Below are 22,171 nucleotides of genomic sequence, written 5' to 3'. Positions count from 1 at the left end.
GAGATCATTTGGAAAAGACAGCAAGAAATTGGTGGCAATAACAATGGACTAGTGTTTTGTTACTGGATCTTACACACATACTGGACTTAGGAGAGATTCACTCTTTTTGTAGATTCATGCCACCTTAATTTCAGCTCTCTTTGTTTTTCAATCCTTTGTTGTTGCATTTACATCCTTTTGTTTTTTCAATTTCTTACTAAAGGGATTGATAAACTGTTTTAGAAATCTTCAATTGTCTTTTTTTAGGCAATTAGAAGTCAAGCTTTTGATGTACAACCTTTGTCCTCAAATTTTTTTCAATGCTATAATTTCTTGTCATCCTACGACCAGTTTTTTTTGTTGATTACTACTGTATTTTCTGGTGTGTTAAGTTCAAGTGCTTATTTAAGTATTCTACTTTATTTCATCCTTTCTTTGTATCTGGGTTTAAAAATCGGCTATAGCTTTTTTTATTTTGGTGCTATCTGTTTAATAAAACCAAAAGATTTCCAGACTTTAGATTTACACACAGTGTGTCTTTTTATTGTTCATTTTTTAAAATGAAACCCGAAGCATACCCAGAGCCATTATATTTTTTGGGTATTTGATTTTGCAAGTTCTTTTATGTAAATTGTTCAATTGCTTTGATTTCTGAGTGTTGCAGATTGTCAAAATTAGGCATTTCTAGATTGGATTGGGTGTTTTAGATTATTTTGTGGGATTGGGCCTATTTCCAGTGGGCACAGGATTAGCATTCATTCCACTCTAAGATTACATTAAGAATGACTTTTTGCTAGCAGTGTATGGAATTCAGGGATTTAGCTCTCATGAGTTCAGTGCATGCTTTGCTCTTTCATTATCACCTTCCTGGGGGTGGCAAGTCTGGGGCTGCTGCATTATGTCTACATTTGCTTGATTTGTTGCTTGTTCCAAGCATTATATGTTGCCAGCCTCCCTTAAGTCTGCTTTGGAGTACTACCCAAAGACCAGGACTGCATGTGTACAGAATGAATGAACTTAGTACAGTGTATGGTAGGTACAAAACTGTACTTTTCCATCCTTGACATTTGGTCTGCCTATAGCCCCGGGATTTTTTCACAGAATGCCTGGCTCCAGTCATGGCCTTCTGCAGACTTAATAAAATCGATGTTTACCCTTACACGAATGATTGTCTCATCTTATCAGATTCCACCCTAGATACCCAGACATCGCTCTTTTCTGCATGGACCATTTTCAAAGATTAGGATTCAAATTAAACCTAGAGAAATAATACCTAGTTTCATCTCACATGTTAACTTTTCTAGGATGTGTTCTGGACAGTTGTGTTATGATAATTTCTCTCTCTCCAGGAAAAGTATCTTTCTAGCATCTGTAGTTCTTGAAACTGTCTCACTAGTCCTTTTCCACTACAAAACATTTCTTCAGAAATACAGATTTCCAAAGGGACCAAAGTTCAAGGAATTTGGGATGCGCACTTCAAGAAAAAAGTACATTAAAAAATTCGAAGTATGGTCCAGAGGATAAATGATTCACTCAGAAAAAAGTACATATAATGAAGCAAATGTATGAACGAACCAAGACAATGAGGCGGTCAAAAGTGATGAAAAACTATAAAACAATTTATTTAATGAACAATATGTTAGCACTTTCACAGTAACAATCTTGCTTCTTCAGACATTAAAACAGTTTCATTTTAAAAATATTTAAATAATGATGTCAAAAATTCACATCCAGTCACTAACATCAATCAAGACCTTTAACTGAGATAATTAAAATGCTTTAAAGGTACAACACTTTAATAAACCTAATTCCATTACTTACAGACTTGTCTCATCCTTAAAAAAGGTTTCATTGGCACCTTCCCTATATCTGCGTTTAATCTAGAAATCCATCTAGCTTCCTGTACCGCTGTGACATTTTCAATATCTCCCCCATGCTCATTGGACACTGCTCTCTCCATTATTAAAAACTTGAATATATGTGACCTACCATACATATTAGCTTGTTGTACTAGGGCATTTGTACAGTTACTTTTCTTTATATCATATAAATGCTCTCTGATTCTATCTTTGAACTGCCTGTTAGTTTTTCCCACACAGAAGGACTTGCAGGAACAGATGGGTAAATAAATGATATCTATAGTGTTACAATCACCCCCAGCATAAAATTTAAATTTCTTATTCATTTCAGGATGTTCAAATTGCCCAGATGAATAATTGTATGCACAATACGTACATTTCCCACAAGTAGATGTAGTGGCTAGAGTCCTATCTTGATGTTCCATATTCCTTGAATAGTATAACATGACCCTAACACAAATGACTGATTTTTTTTTTCCCTCAGCTGACCATGATGTCATTTCTGTAGGTAAGGACAGTGGGTCTAAGCCCTTGGCTTCTTCTAATCCCTTCCCCAGTTAAGAGGACAGCAAGACAGTTGATAAATATGGGAAGAAGGTATATTGCCCTCCCGCTTTTGCTTTCAGGGCAATCAACTGCCAAACCATCTAGGCATAAGATTATTGGCACTGTTTAAAAAGTTGTCTGACATGGAGTTTCATAACAACATTGTATTTGCTATGGGTGAAGTGAAAAAAATGTTTTTGGTTATTCTGCAACAAATTGGCTTGGAGTGGTTTTGTGAAGCACCAATTAACTGGTTCTCATGTGGACCAAAAGGAATTCAATTTTCAACAAGGGAATGGAGAAAGAAGATTCTTCTGATAGGGATAACTGCAATTAGAGGTACAGAGAACAGGCAAGAGAGGCTAGAATGTACTGGAGGAAGCTGGCAAAAAACAAGGTATTGGAAACAAAAAATAGAAGCTGCTGTTTTAAAAGGATAATTAGTAGGGCATATAAAATATTGCATGCTAACTAATAAGAATCAATCAGAGGATGTCTGAAGGGATTGGGAAAACAATTCACAAAGAAACAATGTGCGGACATATGTATCTTCTGAAATATGCAACAAAATCTAGAAGATTTAGGATTTCTGCCTGGAAGTATTTGTATAGGTACTTTTATACCCTGAGTAGACTCCAAAGAATTTTTCCTCAGGTAGATGGCAGGTGCTGGAGGTGTGATGGGGAAGAAAGAGGTACGTGAGAGCATATGTGTTTGGAGTATAATGAGCTGGCACTCTAAATATTCAGTACATAGTACTCTGTCAGAAGTAATGGGCTAGCAAATAAGTGTAAATAAGGAAATTATTTTTTGAGCTGGGATACAGGATCTGAATTGCCCGGACCTGGTAGGGCCTTATTAAGATTAATTCCGGTGGCTGCCAAAAAAACAATTGCTAGAAAACAGAAGTAAAAGTCTAAACCAACCATACTTGATATAGTGGGTATTGTAATAGAGATAAAAGAACAGGAATTGGGATCTTTAGAAAAGAGTAGGAGTAAATCACACAGAAAAAATAGAAATTGTGGGAACAATACATGCAGAAATATATTTTGGAGGAGGAAAGAGGTTTAAGAGAAGGCAGGACTTGAACAGTTTGTGTAATGTTGGTTTGATTATTTTGTATAGAACAATATATGTGGTGTAAATGTTGCAAAATAAAAGAAGATTTAGCTGCAGTACCAGTGGGGTCTTATGTTTAACATCTATTTCATTTTATGGCGGAAACACAGAGCATAGTCTTAAGGCTGGAATATATGAGCATGTGTATGCCATCCACAAAGGAGACAGTAGTGGTGTACTATCTAGCCATTCAAGTCAATGTCAGGATTAAAAATATATATATGTTTGAAAAAGATCCATGGGATATGAGGAGAGGAGCTTGGTAAGCTATGCTTGAATTTAGGGAGTTCTTTTGGCAAATGTTGCTGGACATCTCCCGACCACAAGTCTTAATGACAAGATCTCGAGTAGTAGTTTATTGACACTGAGGGTAGCAAAGTTGTAACAGTTAACTATATTTTTTTTAATATATATTTTGGTAGCATTTTATGTTTTTATTGAATTTCAACATTTAAAGAATTAAGATAGGAATGGTGTAATATTAAATCAATTTTATTTTGTATATTTTATGACAAACATTTACAGTTTAAGCATCTTAATGGATGCTTTAACATATATTATGATTTGATTTATTTTGAAGCATATCATCGTGAAGTAGCTTTTTAAAAGTGCATTATTGTTTTATTAAGTTGCATATGATGGAGTTCATCACCAAATTGAGTGGAAGTGCTTAAAATAAGTTCCTGGTCGATGTGCCTGCTGGATGGATAGGAATTTTTCTTTAGCCAGGAGATGAGCAGAAACACAGCCATGTGTTTATTAGGTTGTGTTTTAATTGAGACTTGAAAGATTTCACCTAAGGTATTTCTTTCAGGACAAGGAGGGGTGGAGTTTCAGGTTTCTGACATATGGAGGAATGGAGAGAGCTGCCAGAAGTGTTGTTTGATTTAGTTATTAGTAGTAGTTTTTTAATGTACCGAGTGAAGGAACCTGTTTAGTGAATAGCATTGGAGGATGTTAATTAGGCTAGGGTATTTTTCTGATTTGTGAATAAAGTTGTGTGATAAGTAGTTGAGAATGAGGCAGTTCTAACCAGTGCAGCTGCTTTATTACACCACGATGGTGATATTTGTATGACACATTAGCAGTAAATTTGGCTACTTTGTTCTAGCATTTTTCAAAGAGAATGATCTGGTTTGCCTGAAGGTTAATGAGAATAGGGGCTCCATAGAGGAGAGTTGGATCAATGTATTTTCTAGCATTGTCTTGATAGGTGAGGTTTTATCTGGTAAAGGTTGCCATTATCTTTTGACTTTTATTACATCTTTTACATGATGGTTATATTTCTGGTTTTCATCAATTATACCCAGCCACTGGGGATGCACAAGCCAGTGCATTTCTTTGTGCCGGTCCCAAGCCTGGATAAATGGGGAGGGTTGCATCAGGAAGGGCATCCGGCGTAAAACTTTGCCAAAACATTCATGCGGACAGCAGTAAATATTTACATACTGGATCGGTCGAGGCCCGGGTTAACAACGACCGACACCAGTACTGTTAGCCAACAGGGTGCTGGCGGAAATTGGGCTACTGTTGGCCGAAGGAGGAGAATAGGGGGAAGGCATGACCGAAGGCTGGAAGAGAAGAGAAAGGCTAGGACTGTGGTAGTGAGGGTCGGAACTTTGAATGTTAGCAGTATGACTGCTATAGGGAGAGAGCTAGCCGATATGATGCACAGAAGGAAGGTTGGTATATTGTGTGTGCAAGAGACCAGATAGAAGGGGAGTAAGGCTAGGTGTATCGGAGGTGGGTTCAAATTGTTTTATCATGGTGTGGATGGGACGAGAAGTGGCGTAGGAGTTATCCTGAAGGAACAGTATTCTAAGAGTGTTTTGGAGGTGAAAAGAGTGTCGGATAGAGTGATGTTTATGAAGCTGGAAATTGATGGTGTAATGATGAATGTTGTTAGTGCATATGCTCCACAAGTTGGGTGTGCGATGGATGAGAAAGAACAATTTTGGAGTGAGTTGGATGAAGTGGTGATGACTGTACCCGCAGGTGAGAGAGTGGTGATTGGAGCAGATTTCAGTGGGCATGTTGGTGAAGGGAACAGAGGGGATGAGGAAGTGATGGGTAGGTATGGTGTTAAGCAAAGGAATCCAGAAGGTCAGATGGTAGTGGATTTTGCGAAAAGGATGGACATGGCTGTGGTCAATATGTATTTTAACAAGAGGGAGGAGCATAGGGTGACATACAAGAGTGGAGGAAGATGCACACAGGTGGATTATATCTTATGTAGGAGGGCCAGTTTAAAGGAGATTAGAGACTGTAAAGTGGTGACCGGGAAGTGTAGTTAGGCAGCATAGGATGGTGGTTTGTAGGATGACATTGGTAAGCAAGAAGAGGAGAAGGAGTGTAAGGGCAGCACCAAGGATCAAATGGTGGAAATTGAAAAAGGGTAATTGTGAGGTGGAGTTCAGGGAAGAGTTAAGACAGGCACTGGGTGGCAGTGAAGAGTTACAAAATAGCTGGGTAACTACAACAGAGCTAGTAAGGGAGACTGCTAGAAAGGTGCTTGGGATGTCATTTGGACAGAGGAAGGATGACGAGGAGACATGGTGGAATGAGGAGGTACAGGAGAGTATACAGAGAAAGAGGTTGGCGAAGAAGAAGTGGGACTGTCAGAGAGATGAAGCAAGTAGACAGGAGTATAAGGAGATGAGGTGCATGGCAAAGAGAGAGGTGGCGAAGGTTAAGGCATATGAAGAGTTGTATGAAAGGTTGGACACTAAGCAGGGAGAAAAGGACCTGTACCGATTGGCTAGACAGAGGGATCGAGCTAGGAAAGATGTGCAGCAGGTAAAGGTGATAAAGGATAATGAGGGAAACATACTCACAAGCGAGGAGAGTGTGTTGAGCAGATGAAAAGAGTACTTTGAGGGGTTGATGAATGAAGAGAATGAGAGGGAGAGAAGGTTGGATGATGTGGGGATAGTGAATTGTGAAGTGCAGTAGATTAGCAATGAGGAAGTAAGGATAGCTATGAAGAGGATGAAGAATGGAAAGGCTGTTGTTCCAGATGACATACCTGTGGAGGTGTTTAGGTGAAATGGCAGTGGAGTTTCTATCCAGATTGTTTAATGAAATCTTGGAAAGTGAGAGTTTGCCTGGGGAATGGAGAAAAAGTGTTTTGGTACAGATTTTTAACAATAAGGGTGATGTGCAGAGCTGTAGTAACTACAGAGGGATTAAATTGATCAGTCACAGCATGAAGTTATGGGAAAGAGTAGTGGAAGCTAAGTTAAGAAGGGACGTGATGATTAGTAATCAGCAGTATGGTTTCATGCCGGGAAAGAGCACTACAGATGTGATGTTTGCTCTGAGAGTTTTGATGGAGAAGTACAGAGAAGGTCAGAAGGAGTTGCATTGTGTTTTTGTAGACTTAGAGAAAGCATATGACAGGGTGCCTAGAGAGGAGTTGTGGTATTGTATGAGGAAGTCGGGACTGTCAGAGAATTATGTAAGAGTGGTACAGGATATGTAGGAGGGTAGTGTGACAGAGGTGAGGTCTGCGGTGGGAGTGACAGATGCGTTTAAGGTGGAGGTGGGATTACATCAAGGATCAGCTCTGAGCCCTTTCTTATTTGCAATGGTGATGGACAGGTTGACAGATGAGATCAGACAGGAGTCCCCGTGGACTATGATGTTTTCAGATGACATTGTGATCTGTAGTGAGAGTAGGGAACAGGTGGAGGAGACCCTGAAGAGACTGAGATATGCTCTAGAGAGAACAGGAATGAAGGTCAGCAGGACTAAGACAGAATATATGTGTGTGAATGAGAGGGAGGATAGAGGAATGGGTAGGATGCAGGGAGTAGAGGTGGCAAAGGTGGATGAGTTTAAATACTTGGGATCAGTAGTTAAGAGTAGTGGTGAGTGTGGAAGAGAGGTGAAGAAGAGAGTACAGGCAGGGTGGATTGGGTGGAGAAGAGTGTCGGGAGTGATTTGTGACAGATGAGTACCAGTAAGAGTGAAAGGGAAGGTCTACAAGAGGGTAGTGAGACCAGCTATGTTATATGGGTTGGAGACAGTGGCATTGACAAAAAGGCAGGAATTAGAGCTGGATGTGGCAGAGTTAAAGATGTTAAGATTTGCACTGGGTGTGACGAGGGTAGACAGGATTAGGAATAAGTATATTAAAGGGTCACCCCAGGTTGGAAGGTTTGGAGGCAAGGTTACATTGGTTTGGACATGTGCTGAGGAGGGATGCTGAGTATCTTGGGAAAATGATGCTAAGGATGAAGCTACCAGGTAACAGGAAAAGAGGAAGGCCTAAGATAAGGTTTATGGATGTGGTGAGAGAGGACATGCAGGTGGTTGGTGTGACAGACCAAGATGCAGAGGACAGGAAGAAATGGAAACAGATGATCCACTGTGGTGACCCCTAATGGGAACAGCCGAAAGAAGATGATGATGATCAATTATTACACCTATTAGCTTAGTGTGGGTTGCTGATTCAATTTTTATTTTGCTTGTAGAGGTTAGAGTGAAGAGGGTTTTCTGGACAGAGTTGTTTTGGGGTGGATAGGATGAGCTTGGATAGAGAGTTGTTTTGGAGTGGATAGGATGAGCTTGGAATTTTAGGGTTTTGAAGAAATTGGGAATCAGACAGCCGTGTTTCAGTATAGGTAAGGGAATCCTGGGTTAGTTGTTGCACTGTCTCCATTTTTCAGCTGCACAGATCGTACTGGTGTCATCCGCATATTAGATGATTTGTGCACACAATGAGTGCATTTCGAACCTTCCTCCTTCAGACACTAAATTCCCTGTTTTAATTTGTAATCACATTTGCAGTAAAAAAAGAAACAGTTTTAGTCTTTGGCAGAATTTCCTCCCAGAACTGCATTTTCATATCCCATACTTTCAAAATACTATTTGCTATTTTCTTCTTTTTATGTTTCTCCTCCTCATCTTGCTGTATGTGCTGAAAGTATTTAAGTCTCATATTGACCTTATTTTCAGAGTAAAGTTCTAAACACTTTAAGTTATATCATAGTTTTAATAAGTACGAAGTAAGGACGACACAGTGGTAGCATTGTCACCTCACAGCAAGAGGTTCTCCAGTTTGATTCGCGGCTGGAGTTCCTTTTCTGTGGAGTCTGCATGTCCTCCCTGCATTCGTGTGAGTTTCCTCCGGGTGCCCCAGTTTCCTCCCACATTTCAAAGACATACATCTGGAGCGTTTCTCTCCGAGCCTTCGCTGAAAATTGGCTTTGTTCCAAGTTGGACTTTCCCGGTAAACAAATGTTAAGTTAATAAAATAAATAAATAAAGCAATCTATACTTTTAAGAGAAGTGCTGCAATAATTAAAGCAGTGTGTATTGTCTAATAGCTAGAAACTTCTGCATATGCTCTGCAGGTAGAGCAGTGATAGGGAGGATTCAGTTGATTTGAACTGGACAATAATTATATGCACTGCACACAGCTCTGAAACGTGAGATACCAGCTAGAACTGACCAGTAGATACCCGAAATACGACAGAATGTCGTGCATGTTATCCATTAATGCAGTTTAGTATGACCTAAATGAATTGCAGTTATCACAGTGAGAGAAAAAGATGAAGTGTTGAAGACAGAGAGCCCCTTCCATAACTTACTGAAATTTATAGAGAATGTTGACGGATTTTACATACCCTTTAGAATTTGCATTTGTTAATATAAAAGCTTTGATTCGTGAATTGCTAGGTATGTAGAAGCATAATATTTTTGTATGTTTGCAATCTCTTCTGTGTTAAATGTGTAGAAGTAGTATTTATCACATACAATGCTCAGAACAGTCAGTAAATAATCACACTTGTCTTGGTGCAAATGTGACTGTGTTTTATCTTTTGCAGGGAAAGGAAGATTGAAGGTCTAAATTTTATTAGATGTTTGTCAGCATACCATTCTGCTGTATTGATGACAAAACTGCATGAAACAGTTCTTGCTGTCATTCAAGAGGTAACTGTCTTATTTTTGTTATGTTGATAGTTATTGTAAGAGTTTCACTTATTTTTATTTATTCAGGTCCATTGTATAGTGAAGAAATAAACAGGCAAACTACTTTGTCAGATGTGATCAATGAATCGCACATCAAAATAATTTAAAATCTTACAAAATGCTGAAAGTGCTAAGAGTAAGCCTAATACTCTGGCATATTGTCTGAGTTACTTTAATAATTGCAGTATATTCACTAAAATAAGGAGATGATTTGCATTGTGGTTTAAAGTCTTTCATGAGTTTAGCTTCAGTTAGAACTCTTGTTGGTAAGTTGCAAGATGCTAAACCATCCATTTCAGAGTGTTACCTTGAAACTCTGCTTCACTTTTCTCGAGAGACAAAAAAAAGAAACTTTTCTTAAGTAGGCAGTGGGATTAAGGGAGACTGACTGTAAGGCTACAGAATCTAATATTCTTTGAACCAAGAATATTGTAGTTAATTTTTGATTAGCTGGTTGTAAGATTGTCACTACATACTGATGAACAATAATTATTGTAAAGAACAATAAAAAGTGAGTCTGTCTCTGGGTTTTTCTTTTTCTTCATGCAGCATGTTCCAGTGTTTCAAACACTAAGGGTAGTTTTCATGAATGTGTACAGTCTGTCAAGGATCTTCCTGTGACATTGTTCTTTAATGATGTACATGATTTGACATACCCTTCCTCTGTTCCTTTCCCACCATTCGTGCTGGTCACTGAATACTATTTGGAGATCCAGCTCCTCTAGTTAACTTTTATTTTGTTGTAAAAAGTCACTACAAAACTAAGAAAAGCACTGGAGCCACAGTTGAAGGGTTCATAGGTTCATAGGTTCATACTAGGCTATCTGCCCGAGGGCATTTACAAGCCTAGCCCATAGTTTTGTGGCTTACGCCACCCCTTTAGTATAGGGAACTATACCCATTATTTTGCTGTGCCTCTGTCGAGCAGTGACACTGAGGTAATCCCTGGGGTATATCTGCGATCTCCCATCCATTGGTCAAGATTTCTCTTGAACAAGGCCAGCGAGGTGCTCTGCCTCACATATACTGGGATTTTGTTCCACAGCATAGGGAGTCTTTGGGTGATGAATCTATCCCTCCAGCACGTCCTATTAATAGCCGTGTCGAGGTTTAAGTCTCCTGCCCTTGTGGCTCTGAAGGATCTAGATTTTTTGAGGTGAAGCATATTCATCAAATCTGGGTTTGACATGGCCTTGTATGTCAGGCAAAGGTCACCTCTGAGCAAGCGGTAAGCGACTGAATAGAGCTGAAGTTCTTTCAGTCGGGCAGCATAGGACAGATTTTTGAGACCCTTTATCCTTTTGGTGAGGAACTTTTGTGGCCTCTCCAGCTGCTGCAAGTGTCGGGTCAGATACATTCCGAATGGGGCATTGTACTCAATCATTGGTCTGATGAGTGATGAGTATAGGGAGACTATGACCTCCCTTGATCTAGATGTGAATCCCTTCATGATAAGGTGGGCAGTGTAGAAGGTCTTTCTAACTACTTTAGCTACATGGGTGTCGAATGACAGGCTACTGTCAACCTGGGCCCCAGGTCCCTGATAACTTCTTCTGTGCTCAGTGGATTGCCACCTATATGGTAGCTAGGGGTAACCTTGTTTTTCCTGAAGGGTATGACAATGCATTTTTTGGCATTTAACTTTAGGCCATGGCTCTGGCACCAGTTATCCGTTTCTGTGAGACCCTTCTGAAGGATATCTGTGTCAGATGTGTTTTCGACTATGGCGCCCAGTTTGCAGTCATCTGCAAACTTTGTCAGCCATAACCCTCCTGTGTTTGCTTGTACTTTGGAAAAGTAGATGCCAAACAAGAGTGGGCCCAGGACTGAGCCCTGTGGGACACCACTTGTGACAGGCTTTGAGTCTGACATGGCGCCAGCAACTCTGACCCTGTGGGTTCTGTCACTCAGCCAGTTTGCAACCAATCTTGTGATGTATGGGTTAACATTTAAGCTGATGAGTTTTTCAATGATACCTGAGTGGGGTATTGTATCGAAGGCCTTCGCCAGATCGAGGTAGGCTGTATGGACTGCCTTTCCCTCATCAATGGCTTTGGTGACTGTTTGAAAAAGTCAACCAAGTTTAAAAGGCATGATCTGCCTTTGACAAAGCCAAACTGGGTTGGATCCAAAGTCTGCAAATTCCCTATGTCTTTATTTATGAGGTCCATTATGATCCTCTCCATGGCTTTGCAGATAAGGCTTGTCAAGCTAATGGGCCTGTAATTTCCAGGGTCGGTGGAGGCACCGCCTTTGTGAAGTGGGACAACAGTTGCAGTGCGCCACTCCTGGAGTGCGTATCCAGAGGTGAGACTATGATTAAACAGCTGTCCTAGCTGTGGGTTTAATTCCTCGTTGAGTTTGTGGAGCACACAGCCGGGGACACCATCAGGTCCCATGGATGCTGTGCTTTTTGCTTTGGAGAGAGCAGTTCTCACTTGGGTGTTAGAGATGTTTGGGGGCTGCAATCATTTGGTATAGATATCTCTCCTTTTGGGGGAGAAGTTTGCACTGAACCTGTCAGCCAGTATGTTGGCAATGTCTGTAGGATCAGTAATCTTCACATCATTTTGAACTAGTTCTGAGCATATCTGGGAGTTTCCTCCCAGGTTTCTAACATAGCTAAAGAAGGCCTTATGATTGTCTTTTGAGTCTTTAGCTATTTTTCTTTCAAAATTTGCTTTGGATGATTTTATGAGAGCTCTTAGTTTTTTACTTATAGTGATCAAAGGTGTCTTACCTTTTAAGGATTTTGCTCTATCTTGTAGTAGCTTCCTCCTTTTGTTGTAGAGTTTGTTTATGGCTGGGGTCCACCAGACTGGATGCTTGCCTTTGGTACAAAGAGTCTTTGTTTTGCTTGGGATTGCCTTATCCATGCAGTCCTGCAGGTGCTGGTAGAAGGAATTTGTAAGTGATTCAGCGGCTTGAGTACTGTTTTCCGCCGTCTCGGGGGCCTTAAAGGAGACCACACTAGTCTTTAGAAGTGTGAAGTCGGCTTTCGAGAAGTTCTTTACTGTGGTCTTTTTTATTTCAGGTGGGGGTGGGATGAGGACCTCCAGTGAGATTAGTTTGTGATCTGATCTCACCAGTGAGGGGTATACTTCCGGTGTTGAACATTGTGCTCCCATGTTCGTGATGACGAGATCAAGTATGTTTTCTCCTCTTGTGGGGATGGTGACTAGTTGTTCCATGGCATTTGAGTTTATGAATTCCAGGAACTTTTGGGCTAGGGTGTTTGGGCTTGAGTATTGTTCCCAGTCTATGTTAGGGTAACTGAAGTCACCTAGTATGATGGTGTTTGGTGATACATTTATCCCCTCCAGTGTTTTCAGGAAGGCCATGTGAGGTTCCTGAGTTTGTGAGGGTGGCCTGTAACATGCTACAATTTGCAGAGTAGTCTTGCCTATGGTTAATTGCACCTGGATGGTCTCTGATGCATCGTGCGTTGCCACCAGTCTTGAGGTGTGGGTGTCCTTGATGAATATGGATACCCCCCCTCCTTTCTTGGTATTGTCCGGATTTTGGGGCCGGAACGCATGATATGAGGTAAAACCTGATAATGCTGGGGTGCTCTCAGGAGCCTTGAACCAGGTTTCTGTCACAGCACAGACATCGATGTTCTCCATACTGAGAAGGGCCTCGAGGGCGTGCATTTTGAGATTTAGACTTCTGGCATTGAGCAGCATTACCCTTAGTTTTTTTCCTTTTTTGTGTTCTAGGGTGATAGGTTTAGAATTTGAGCCTTGCCTAAAAAAGGCACTATGGGGTGGCAAGAGCCTTTGCCAATATCCGGAATCCCAGGGTGACAGGTGCAAGCCGTCCCTTGAAGCAGCGTGGCTTGTCCAGCATGTCATCCCAGGCAGACAGACATTGGATCCCCTTTGAATGACACCAGAGTTTAAGCCAATTGTTAAAGCTGATCATCTTATCTCTGTATTGTGGCATCATTCTTGGTGAAGGTAGGATACTGCTCAAGGTCAGGGTCATACCTGCCTGGGCTACATAATCAGAGAGCTCCTCAATGTCTCTTTTCATGTAGTCCAAGGAGGTGCGTCTCAGGTCGTTTACACCAGCGTGGACAATGACTGAGTCATATTTGTACCTGCTGTTGAGAGACCTGAGTGCTTGCGTTATGTGGCGGATTCTAGCGCCCGACAGGCAGCTTACTGTAACTCTCCTTACTCAGTCTGGTGGCGGGATGTCAGTGTGTCTGACTATGGAGTCACCAATGACTAGTGTGTCTGGCATTGTGTTTGGCCTTAAGGGCTGTGACTGTTTGACACTCTGACTGTGAGGTCTATGTGTTGCAGGTGTTTTATTCTGAGGTGGTGGTTGTTTGGGTGCCTGCTTTGGTGGCCTCTGCTGTTTTGGTAGATTTTTGATCAGAGCCTCCGAGTATGTCTTTGTGTGTTTATGTGTATGATTTGAGGTTGTGATGGTACTATGTGAGACTGGGTCTATAGTGTGTGTGGTAACCTTCTCCTCCTGACTGGTCTTGCCAGTCCTATGTTGAGAGAGCTCAGCCTCCAGTTTGGCCGTATAGTTGCATCTCTCGCATGTATTTGTGTTTTGTGGGAGGAGGAGAGGGTTGTCTGTGTACATGAGGCAATTGTAACATTGCCTCAATATTCCCAGGTTCACCAGCTGAGCAGGAGAGGACACTAGCAACTGATCCTTTGACATGCTAGAAGGAATAGACAAAAAAACTTTAAAAGAGATTCCGGGGGATGTGGGTGACCGAGAAATGGGGATTTGCCTTTTTGGGGTACTATCTATGACAAGAGTGCTGTATCAAGGTAATAAGTACTGTAGGAGCAAGTGCTAGGTTTAACAGATAGAGAATAGCCTACTTGGAGTCAAGTAGAGATGATCTTTATAGTTATAGGATACGCTGATTAGATCAGTAGTATAGTTCGAGGAAGGTAGTTTTAAGGGAAAATTTGAAGAGTGGACTTTAGGTAGCCTGAATAGTTTAAACCTGCTTAACTGGCGCTGCCCTAGTGTGCAACAGTGGCAACTCCGCGCTAAATCGCGCTAATTCGCGCTTTATAGCAGGGGGCTGGAAAAGGCAGGAAATGACCCAAAATGGCCAATAGACTACAAGTTACTGCCTTAAACCACTCCTCCAAGGACAAGCAGGCAGCCCAGTACTCCCCACTCTCACTGGTGAGTAAAGAAACTTCCCCCTGACCAAACAAGGAAAATGGAGAAACACAGGAACCAAGACAAAGCCCAGGGATCAGCAAAATCTGGTCTCTGGAACACTAGTTAGGAAATTATGGAAAACAAGGATATTTTTTTTTTGTTTTTTCAAGTTTTTTTACAGAAAAGCAGAAAACACAATAAATGCTATGGTTTTCGACTAAATGCTATCAAAAGCTAGTACACTTGAGTGTATTAGCCTGTAGTTTAACTTTTAGGCAAAACTTAAACTAGCAAGTGCAGTAAACAGTTTTAGCTTATAAACACAGTAAAAACAGTGCAAACTTTGATAAAACAAGCAGAAACAGTAGTCGAAAGGCACAAAAAGTCGAAAAAAGCCAAGAAAAATACTTAAAATCTGGAAAGGTAGTCTTTTCTGGTCTCTGCTGCTAGAGGAACACTGCTGGCCACCACGAGGAGCTGTGCTGAGTTCTCAATAGCTGGAAAAGCCTGCCAAAATGCGCTTTATAGCAGGGGGCTGGAAAAGACAGGAAATGACCCAAAATGGCCAATAGACTACAAGTTACTGCCTTAAACCACTCCTCCAAGGACAAGCAGGCAGCCCAGTACTCCCCACTCTTACTGGTGAGTAAAGAAACTTCCCCCTGACCAAACAAGGAAAATGGAGAAACACAGGAACCAAGACAAAGCCCAGGGATCAGCAAAATCTGGTCTCTGGAACACTAGTTAGGAAAGTATGGAAAACAAGGATATTTTTTTGTTTTTTTCAAGTTTTTTTACAGAAAAGCAGAAAACACAATAAATGCTATGATTTTCGACTAAATGCTATCAAAGGCTAGTACACTTGAGTGTATTAGCCTGTAGTTTAACTTTTAGGCAAAACTTAAACTAGCAAGTGCAGTAAACAGTTTTAGCTTATAAACACAGTAAAAACAGTGCAAACTTTGATAAAACAAGCAGAAACAGTAGTCGAAAGGCACAAAAAGTCGAAAAAGCCAAGAAAAATACTTAAAATCTGGAAAGGTAGTCTTTTCTGGTCTCTGCTGCTAGAGGAACACTGCTGGCCACCACGAGGAGCTGTGCTGAGTTCTCAATAGCTGGAAAAGCCCGCCAAAATGCGCTTTATAGCAGGGGCTGGAAAAGACAGGAAATGACCCAAAATGGCCAATAGACTACAAGTTACTGCCTTAAACCACTCCTCCAAGGACAAGCAGGCAGCCCGGTACTCCCCACTCTCACTGGTGAGTAAAGAAACTTCCCCCTGACCAAACAAGGAAAATAGAGAAACACAGGAACCAAGACAAAGCCCAGGGATCAGCAAAATCTGGTCTCTGGAACACTAGTTAGGAAAGTATGGAAAACAAGGATATTTTTTTTTGGTTTTTTCAAGTTTTTTTTACAGAAAAGCAGAAAACACAATAAATGCTATGATTTTCGACTAAATGCTATCAAAAGCTAGTACACTTGAGTGTATTAGCCTGTAGTTTAACTTTTAGGCAAAACTTAAACTAGCAAGTGCAGTAAACAGTTTTAGCTTATAAACACAGTAAAAACAGTGCAAACTTGATAAAACAAGCAGAAACAGTAGTCGAAAGGCACAAAAAGTCGAAAAAGCCAAGAAAAATACTTAAAATCTGGAAATGTAGTCTTTTCTGGTCTCTGCTGCTAGAGGAACACTGCTGGCCACCACGAGGAGCTGTGCTGATATCTCTTGAAGTCCTTTATTATTTGGATGAAAGCGCTCAACAAATAAAGATTTTTGGTGGTTTACCCTTTGACTGTGGCTCCGGTGCTTTTCTATTATTTTGTTGTATTAATGTTTTACTCCTAATGTTTTCTAATTAAAAATTATCTCCAATACATATCTGTGTAGGTAACAAATGTAGTGAAAAGCCTACTTGTCTTGCCATAACATTGTGTGTCCTGTCTCAGTTTGGCTTGTAATGCTTAAGCTTTCAAGATTTACATCAGACTTAATACCAATGCAGTGATGTAGAAGGAATTATTTAGGCAGCCAATTAGGAAACTGTATTGCCAGGATTAAGTACTGCTGACCAGATCTTTGGATCCTTTTTTTGGCAGAAAACATTTGGCTAACATAAGTATACATAGTGGCAGAGGTAGTTTTTGTCCCATCAATGCCCAGGTTTGCATATCTGAGTCAGCAACTGCATCAGCATTACCACAGCTAGTCATACTGTGAATATTCTTTTACGACTGCTCTAATAGCATGGTTGTTGTAAATGTGTTTTCTATATCATTTCTATATACTGTATTTGAAACTCAAACAAGCTAAAACAGTTATGATTTTATAATGATATTATATTGTTGTTGTTGTGTCTTTCGGCTTTTCCCGGTTAGGGGTCGCCACAGTGGAACTCCGGTCTGCTAATGATTGGCAGTAGATTTTTACGTGCCGAGTTGCCGGCCCTGATGCACAACCTTCAACAAAGGTACGCCCATTCACGCATGTCTCCACACAGAAGACGCTATAGCTGAGAATCGAACAGGACAACGTCTTACTGTAAGGTGACAATGCTACCGCAGCACCACCACCACAGTTATAATGATATTATGTAATGGTAATAATAGTGAGCTTTTGCCTTAATATGCTGTGGTTAATTTTGACTTTTAATTTTGTGTGTATGTACTTTTAATTCTGTGTGCATGTACTTTTATCTTCTTAAACATCTTAAATTAATGGTAAAAACAACAACAAAAACCGCAGCAGAGGCACAGTGAGTGGATGAAAATAAAGTTAATGAGTTACTCTAAACAAGCAAACCATATAGACAGTTACCACTTGCTAAAATGTAATCTGAATGGGGGTAGATGCATGTTGGAAGCAGTGATTGATCTAAAGAGACAGTAGGTGTGGTAGCAGGCAAAGCAGCAGTCTTGACACAGAAGGTTCCATGATAAGGCTCGGAGGTGGCAGTCTCAAAAATACTTCGTTTGCCAGTGGCCAGCATACACTGAAGATAGAGGAAGATTAAGGAATATCATGACTGGGTGCAACTGTGGACAATGCAGAATAACTTGGGAATGCTGAGGGGTGGGGACAGACCTAGTGAAAAAGTATCAGATATATTCTCTATCTTAGCCAAAATGAGAGAGCAAGACTCATAGCTAGGTTGAAAAGGTATACCTCACTGATTGTGCCTTTAAACTAAGATGTAAGTGGGAAAGGGCATTTTACAGATGCAGAAGTGGTTCAGGAACTCGGGCAATCGAAAGAAGGGAAAAAGATGAACATTGTACTAGAACAACTAGGAGCATGACTGGGTAGTATTAGAAAATAATGCAGAGAGTCTGGATAAGAAAATGAAGTGTCGTGGCTTGCCAAGTAGGTTGTACACGTATCTATAGCCTAACTTCAGAATTCCTGGTGTAAAAAGAAACTGAAAGACAAGGGCCAGGGACTCTCTCAATTTTAGTAAATTCAGTTATTGGCTAGTAAGTACACTGCTTGGATGTCTGCAAAGAAGAAACGAAAAGAAAATCAACTAGAAAAGATGAAGAGCGACTGTTCAGCAAAAAGCAGTTCAAGATTCAGCTTTGGTGCAAAACATGGCTTTCGGTAATCTAGAGGAAAAAAGAAGTCTAATATGCTCAGACCTGATTAAAATAAATGAAACACTAAAGAAGTATATTAACTCAAGTAACAAAAGATTGGAAAAAATGGAAAAAGCTTTCAACAGATATTCAGACATGCTAATGTTGTGTCTTTTGGCTTTTCCCGGTTAGGGGTCGCCACAGAGGAACTCCGGTCCGCTAATGATTGGCAGTAGATTTTTCACGAACGCCGAGGTGCCAGCTCGACGATCAACATTCAGACAAGCTAAAACTGAAAAAAAAACAATCAGAGGTGGAAATGAAAAAAAGGCTGGCTGAGTATGAGATGGCTCAAGAAGAAATATTTTTAAAAAATGGTAGAAGTAGAGAACAGAGTGCAATGGGAAAATGTTAACTTTTCTGCTGTATCAGAGAAACTAGAAGGAACAGACTGCCATACCTCTCAACCTGGAAACATCAAAAATCTGGACAAGGCCCATGAAAAATAGGTACAAATTTGTACGCTGATTAACATAACATTTGCATACAGAATTACGTAGCCCTGCCCACTCCAATAGAATTGTGGGACAGTAGTTTCGAACAGACAACCAAAATATGGCACCAGACCAGAGTCCCCCTGCAGTCATTCCAATGTCCTGTTACCTGGCTATTTTGCCCCATTTACCATAAACACTAATGTACATAGTGTTTTATTTCTACAATGATTATTTGGATTTTATATTTACATTTTATAGCACAATGTACAAACACTAATAGACATCTGATAAACAAAGGAATACTGTCTTACAATGAAAATAGACTTAGCATTAAAACTTCTCTGCCCTTGAAACTCACATTCATTCAAACAGCATTGAAACCCACACCACATCCAAAGAAAATTCATCTGGCCAGTGGTGGATAAAGATTACCTCTGGGCCGTTTTCAAGTCATAGGCCCCTTGCACACAAAACAAGAAACATACATGGGTTCTTTGATACACCTTCCTGACTTTATTCAATTATATTCCTTGTATAATACAGCACACTTTTTTAGACAGAGGCACAGAACACATTTCAAATTTATTGTTTGAACATTTTTCCAGTAGGCAATGAAACAAAATGCATAAACCAGTAATGACAAAACTGCCCAATTCAGAACATTTCCATCATATATATATATATATATATATATATATATATATATATATATATATAAAAAATGACAGTAGTGTGAGCCGTGGACATCTTGCACAGCTTCTCAAACTTATTTTCAATTTCAGTTTTTTGCTCAACTTACTCTGATTTGTGTTATCAGACCAACTCAATAGCTGTAAATGCACAACAAAATAAACTAGGCGAACTGCATGTTTTAAGACTTCCAATGTTTAGTCCAAGACCAAGTACTGACAGACCCTCTCCTACATTCATCCTTAAGCATCAAAACTATAATTGTAATCCAGATGCTGTTAACTGGCCACTCTTGCTTCTCCACTGTCTGCTGTGGAAAAATGTATTTTATCTTGAATGCTGGAAAATGTACTCTACTTGTTTTATAGGTTCATAGGTTGGTACTAGACTATCTGCCTGAAGGCATTTATAAGCCTAGCCAGAATGTGTTAGCTTTCGCCGCCCCCTTAGATTAGTTCCCTGTGCCTCTGTCCAGCAGAGTCACTGAAGTGATCCCTGAGGTAAGCTTCTGTTTCCCATCCACTCGTCAAGGTTTCTTTTGAAGAGAGTTAGCGAGGAGCTCTGCCTAATGTAGATTGGGATCTTGTTCCAAAGCGTGGGAAGTCGCTGGGACAGGAATCTATCCCTCCAGCACATCCTATTTATTGTTGTAGTGAGGTTTAGATCCCTAGAGCGTGTGGCTCGAGGGGATAAGGTTTTCTTTAGGTGGAGCATGTCAGTCAATTCTCGGTTGGACATGGCCTTGTATGTGTGTCAGGCAGAGATCACCTCTGAGTAAGCGGTATGCAACTGAGTACAACTGGAGTTACTTCAGTCGAGCTGCATAGGGCATCTGTTTGAGGCCAGTGATCCTCTTGGTGAGGTATTTCTGTGGTCTTTCCAGCTGTTGCAGGTGTCTTATAAGGTGCATCCCAAATGGGGCGTTGTAATCTATGATGGGTCTGATGAGTAGAGGGGCACAATAACTACTTTTGATCTGGATGCGAACCCTTCTGTGATTAGGTGGGCCACGTAGAAGGATTTTCTAACCACTTTGGCAATGTGATTATCAAAGGTGAGATTACTATCTACTTGGGTCCCCAGATCCCTTATTACATCTTCCGTATTTAGGGGACTACCACCTATGTGGTAGTTTGTGGGTACTTTGTTTTTTCCAAAGGGGATGACAATGCACTTTTTGGCTTTTAGCTTGAGGCCATGATTTTGACACCAGGTATCTGTTTCAGTGAGACCCTTTTGGAGGATGTCTGTGTCAGCTGAGAGTCAGTTATAGCCCCTAGTTTGCAGTCATCTGCGAACTTGGTCAGCCTTAGTCCTCCTGTGCTTGCCTATACCTCTGAAAAGTATATGCCGAACAGGAGGTGTCATAGGTTCATAGGTTCATACTAGGCTATCTGCCCTAGGGCATTTATAAGCCTAGCCAGAGTATGTTTGGCTTTCGCCACCCATTTTAAATTAATTTTGCTATGCCCTTTTTCGAGGTTAGTATACTGTGCCTCTGTCTAACAGTGACACAGAAGTGATACCCGGGTAAACCTACGATCTCCCATCCACTCATCAAGATTCCTCTTGAAGAGAGTCAATGAGGGACTCTGCCTAACCTGGACTGGGATTTTATTCCAGAGTGAAGGGAGCCTCTGGGTTATGAATCTGTCCCTCCAGCATGCCCTATTTATTTCAGTGCTGAGGTTCAAGTCTCTCGAGCGTGTAGCTCGATGGGATTTGGATTTTTTGAGGTGCAGCATGTCCCTTAATTCCGGGTTGGACATGGCCTTATACGTCAGGCACAGATCACCTCTGAGCAGGCGGTATGCCACTGAGTAGAGCTGGAGTTTCTTTAACCGGGCAGCATATGGCATCTGTTTGAGCCCTTTGATCCTCTTGGTGAGGTACTTTTGGGGTCTTTCCAGTTGCTGCAGGTGTTTGGTAAGGTACATCCCAAAAGGGGCATTGTACTCAATTATGGGCCTGATAAGGGATGAGTAAAGAGGCACGATGACCACCCGTAATCTAGATGTGAATCCCTTCATGATTAGGTGGGCTATATAAAATGTTTTTCTAACCACTTTGGCCACGTGGTTGTCAAATGAGAGATTGCTATCAACTTGGGTCCCCAGGTCCCTAATTACTTCTTCTGTACTTAATGGATTGCCACCTATGTGGTAATTTGTGGGCACTTTGTTTTTGCCAAAGGGGATGACTATACACTTTTTGGCATTTAGCTTGAGGCCATGGCTCTGGCACCAGTTGTCTGTTTCTATGAGGCCCTTTTGGAGGATGCTTTTGTCGGCTGGGGAGTCGATTATGGCGCCCAGTTTGCAGTCATCTGCAAACTTGGTCAGCCACAGTCCTTCCGTGTTGGCCTGTACCTCTGAGAAATATATACCAAACAAGAGAGGTCCCAGGACTGAGCCTTGTGGGACGCCACTTGTAACTGGTTTGGAGTCTGACATGGCTCCAGCAATTCTAACCATGTGGGTTCTGTCCTTGAGCCAGTTTGCAACCCATCTAGTGACATGGGGTTTATATTTAAGCTGGTGAGCTTATCTATAATGCCTGAGTGGGGTATTGTATCGAAGGCTTTTGCGAGGTCCAGATAGGCTGTGTGGTCCACCTTCCCTTTGTCAATGGCCTTGGAAACTGTTTCAAAGAAGTCAACCAGGTTTAAGAGGCAGGATCTGCCCTTAACAAAGCCAAACTGGGTAGGATCCAGTGTCTGTAGGTCCCCAATATCTTTATTTATGAGGTCCATGATGATCCTTTCCATAGCTTTGCAGACCAAGC

The 22,171-nt window shown here is 41.0% G+C and overlaps 1 protein-coding gene across 3 annotated transcripts in view; it reads left to right on the top strand.

The window, feature by feature from the left end:
• TOGARAM1 (TOG array regulator of axonemal microtubules 1) overlaps window positions 1-22,171 on the top strand; it is a 1,826,974-nt gene that overhangs the window by 1,080,522 nt on the left and 724,281 nt on the right. For all 3 annotated transcript variants that reach the window (XM_044074274.1, XM_044074275.1, XM_044074273.1), the window contains exon 14: window positions 9,338-9,443. In XM_044074274.1, coding sequence (XP_043930209.1) covers window positions 9,338-9,443 — 106 coding nt within the window. The remainder of the gene's footprint in view (window positions 1-9,337; window positions 9,444-22,171) is intronic.

This window comes from Protopterus annectens, chromosome 6.part0 (assembly GCF_019279795.1).
Source record: "Protopterus annectens isolate FY-2018-M chromosome 6.part0, PAN1.0, whole genome shotgun sequence".
NCBI lineage: Eukaryota > Metazoa > Chordata > Ceratodontiformes > Protopteridae > Protopterus > Protopterus annectens.
The sequence above is the reverse complement of the archived record's forward strand: the minus strand, read 5'-3'. Positions and strand labels throughout refer to the sequence as shown.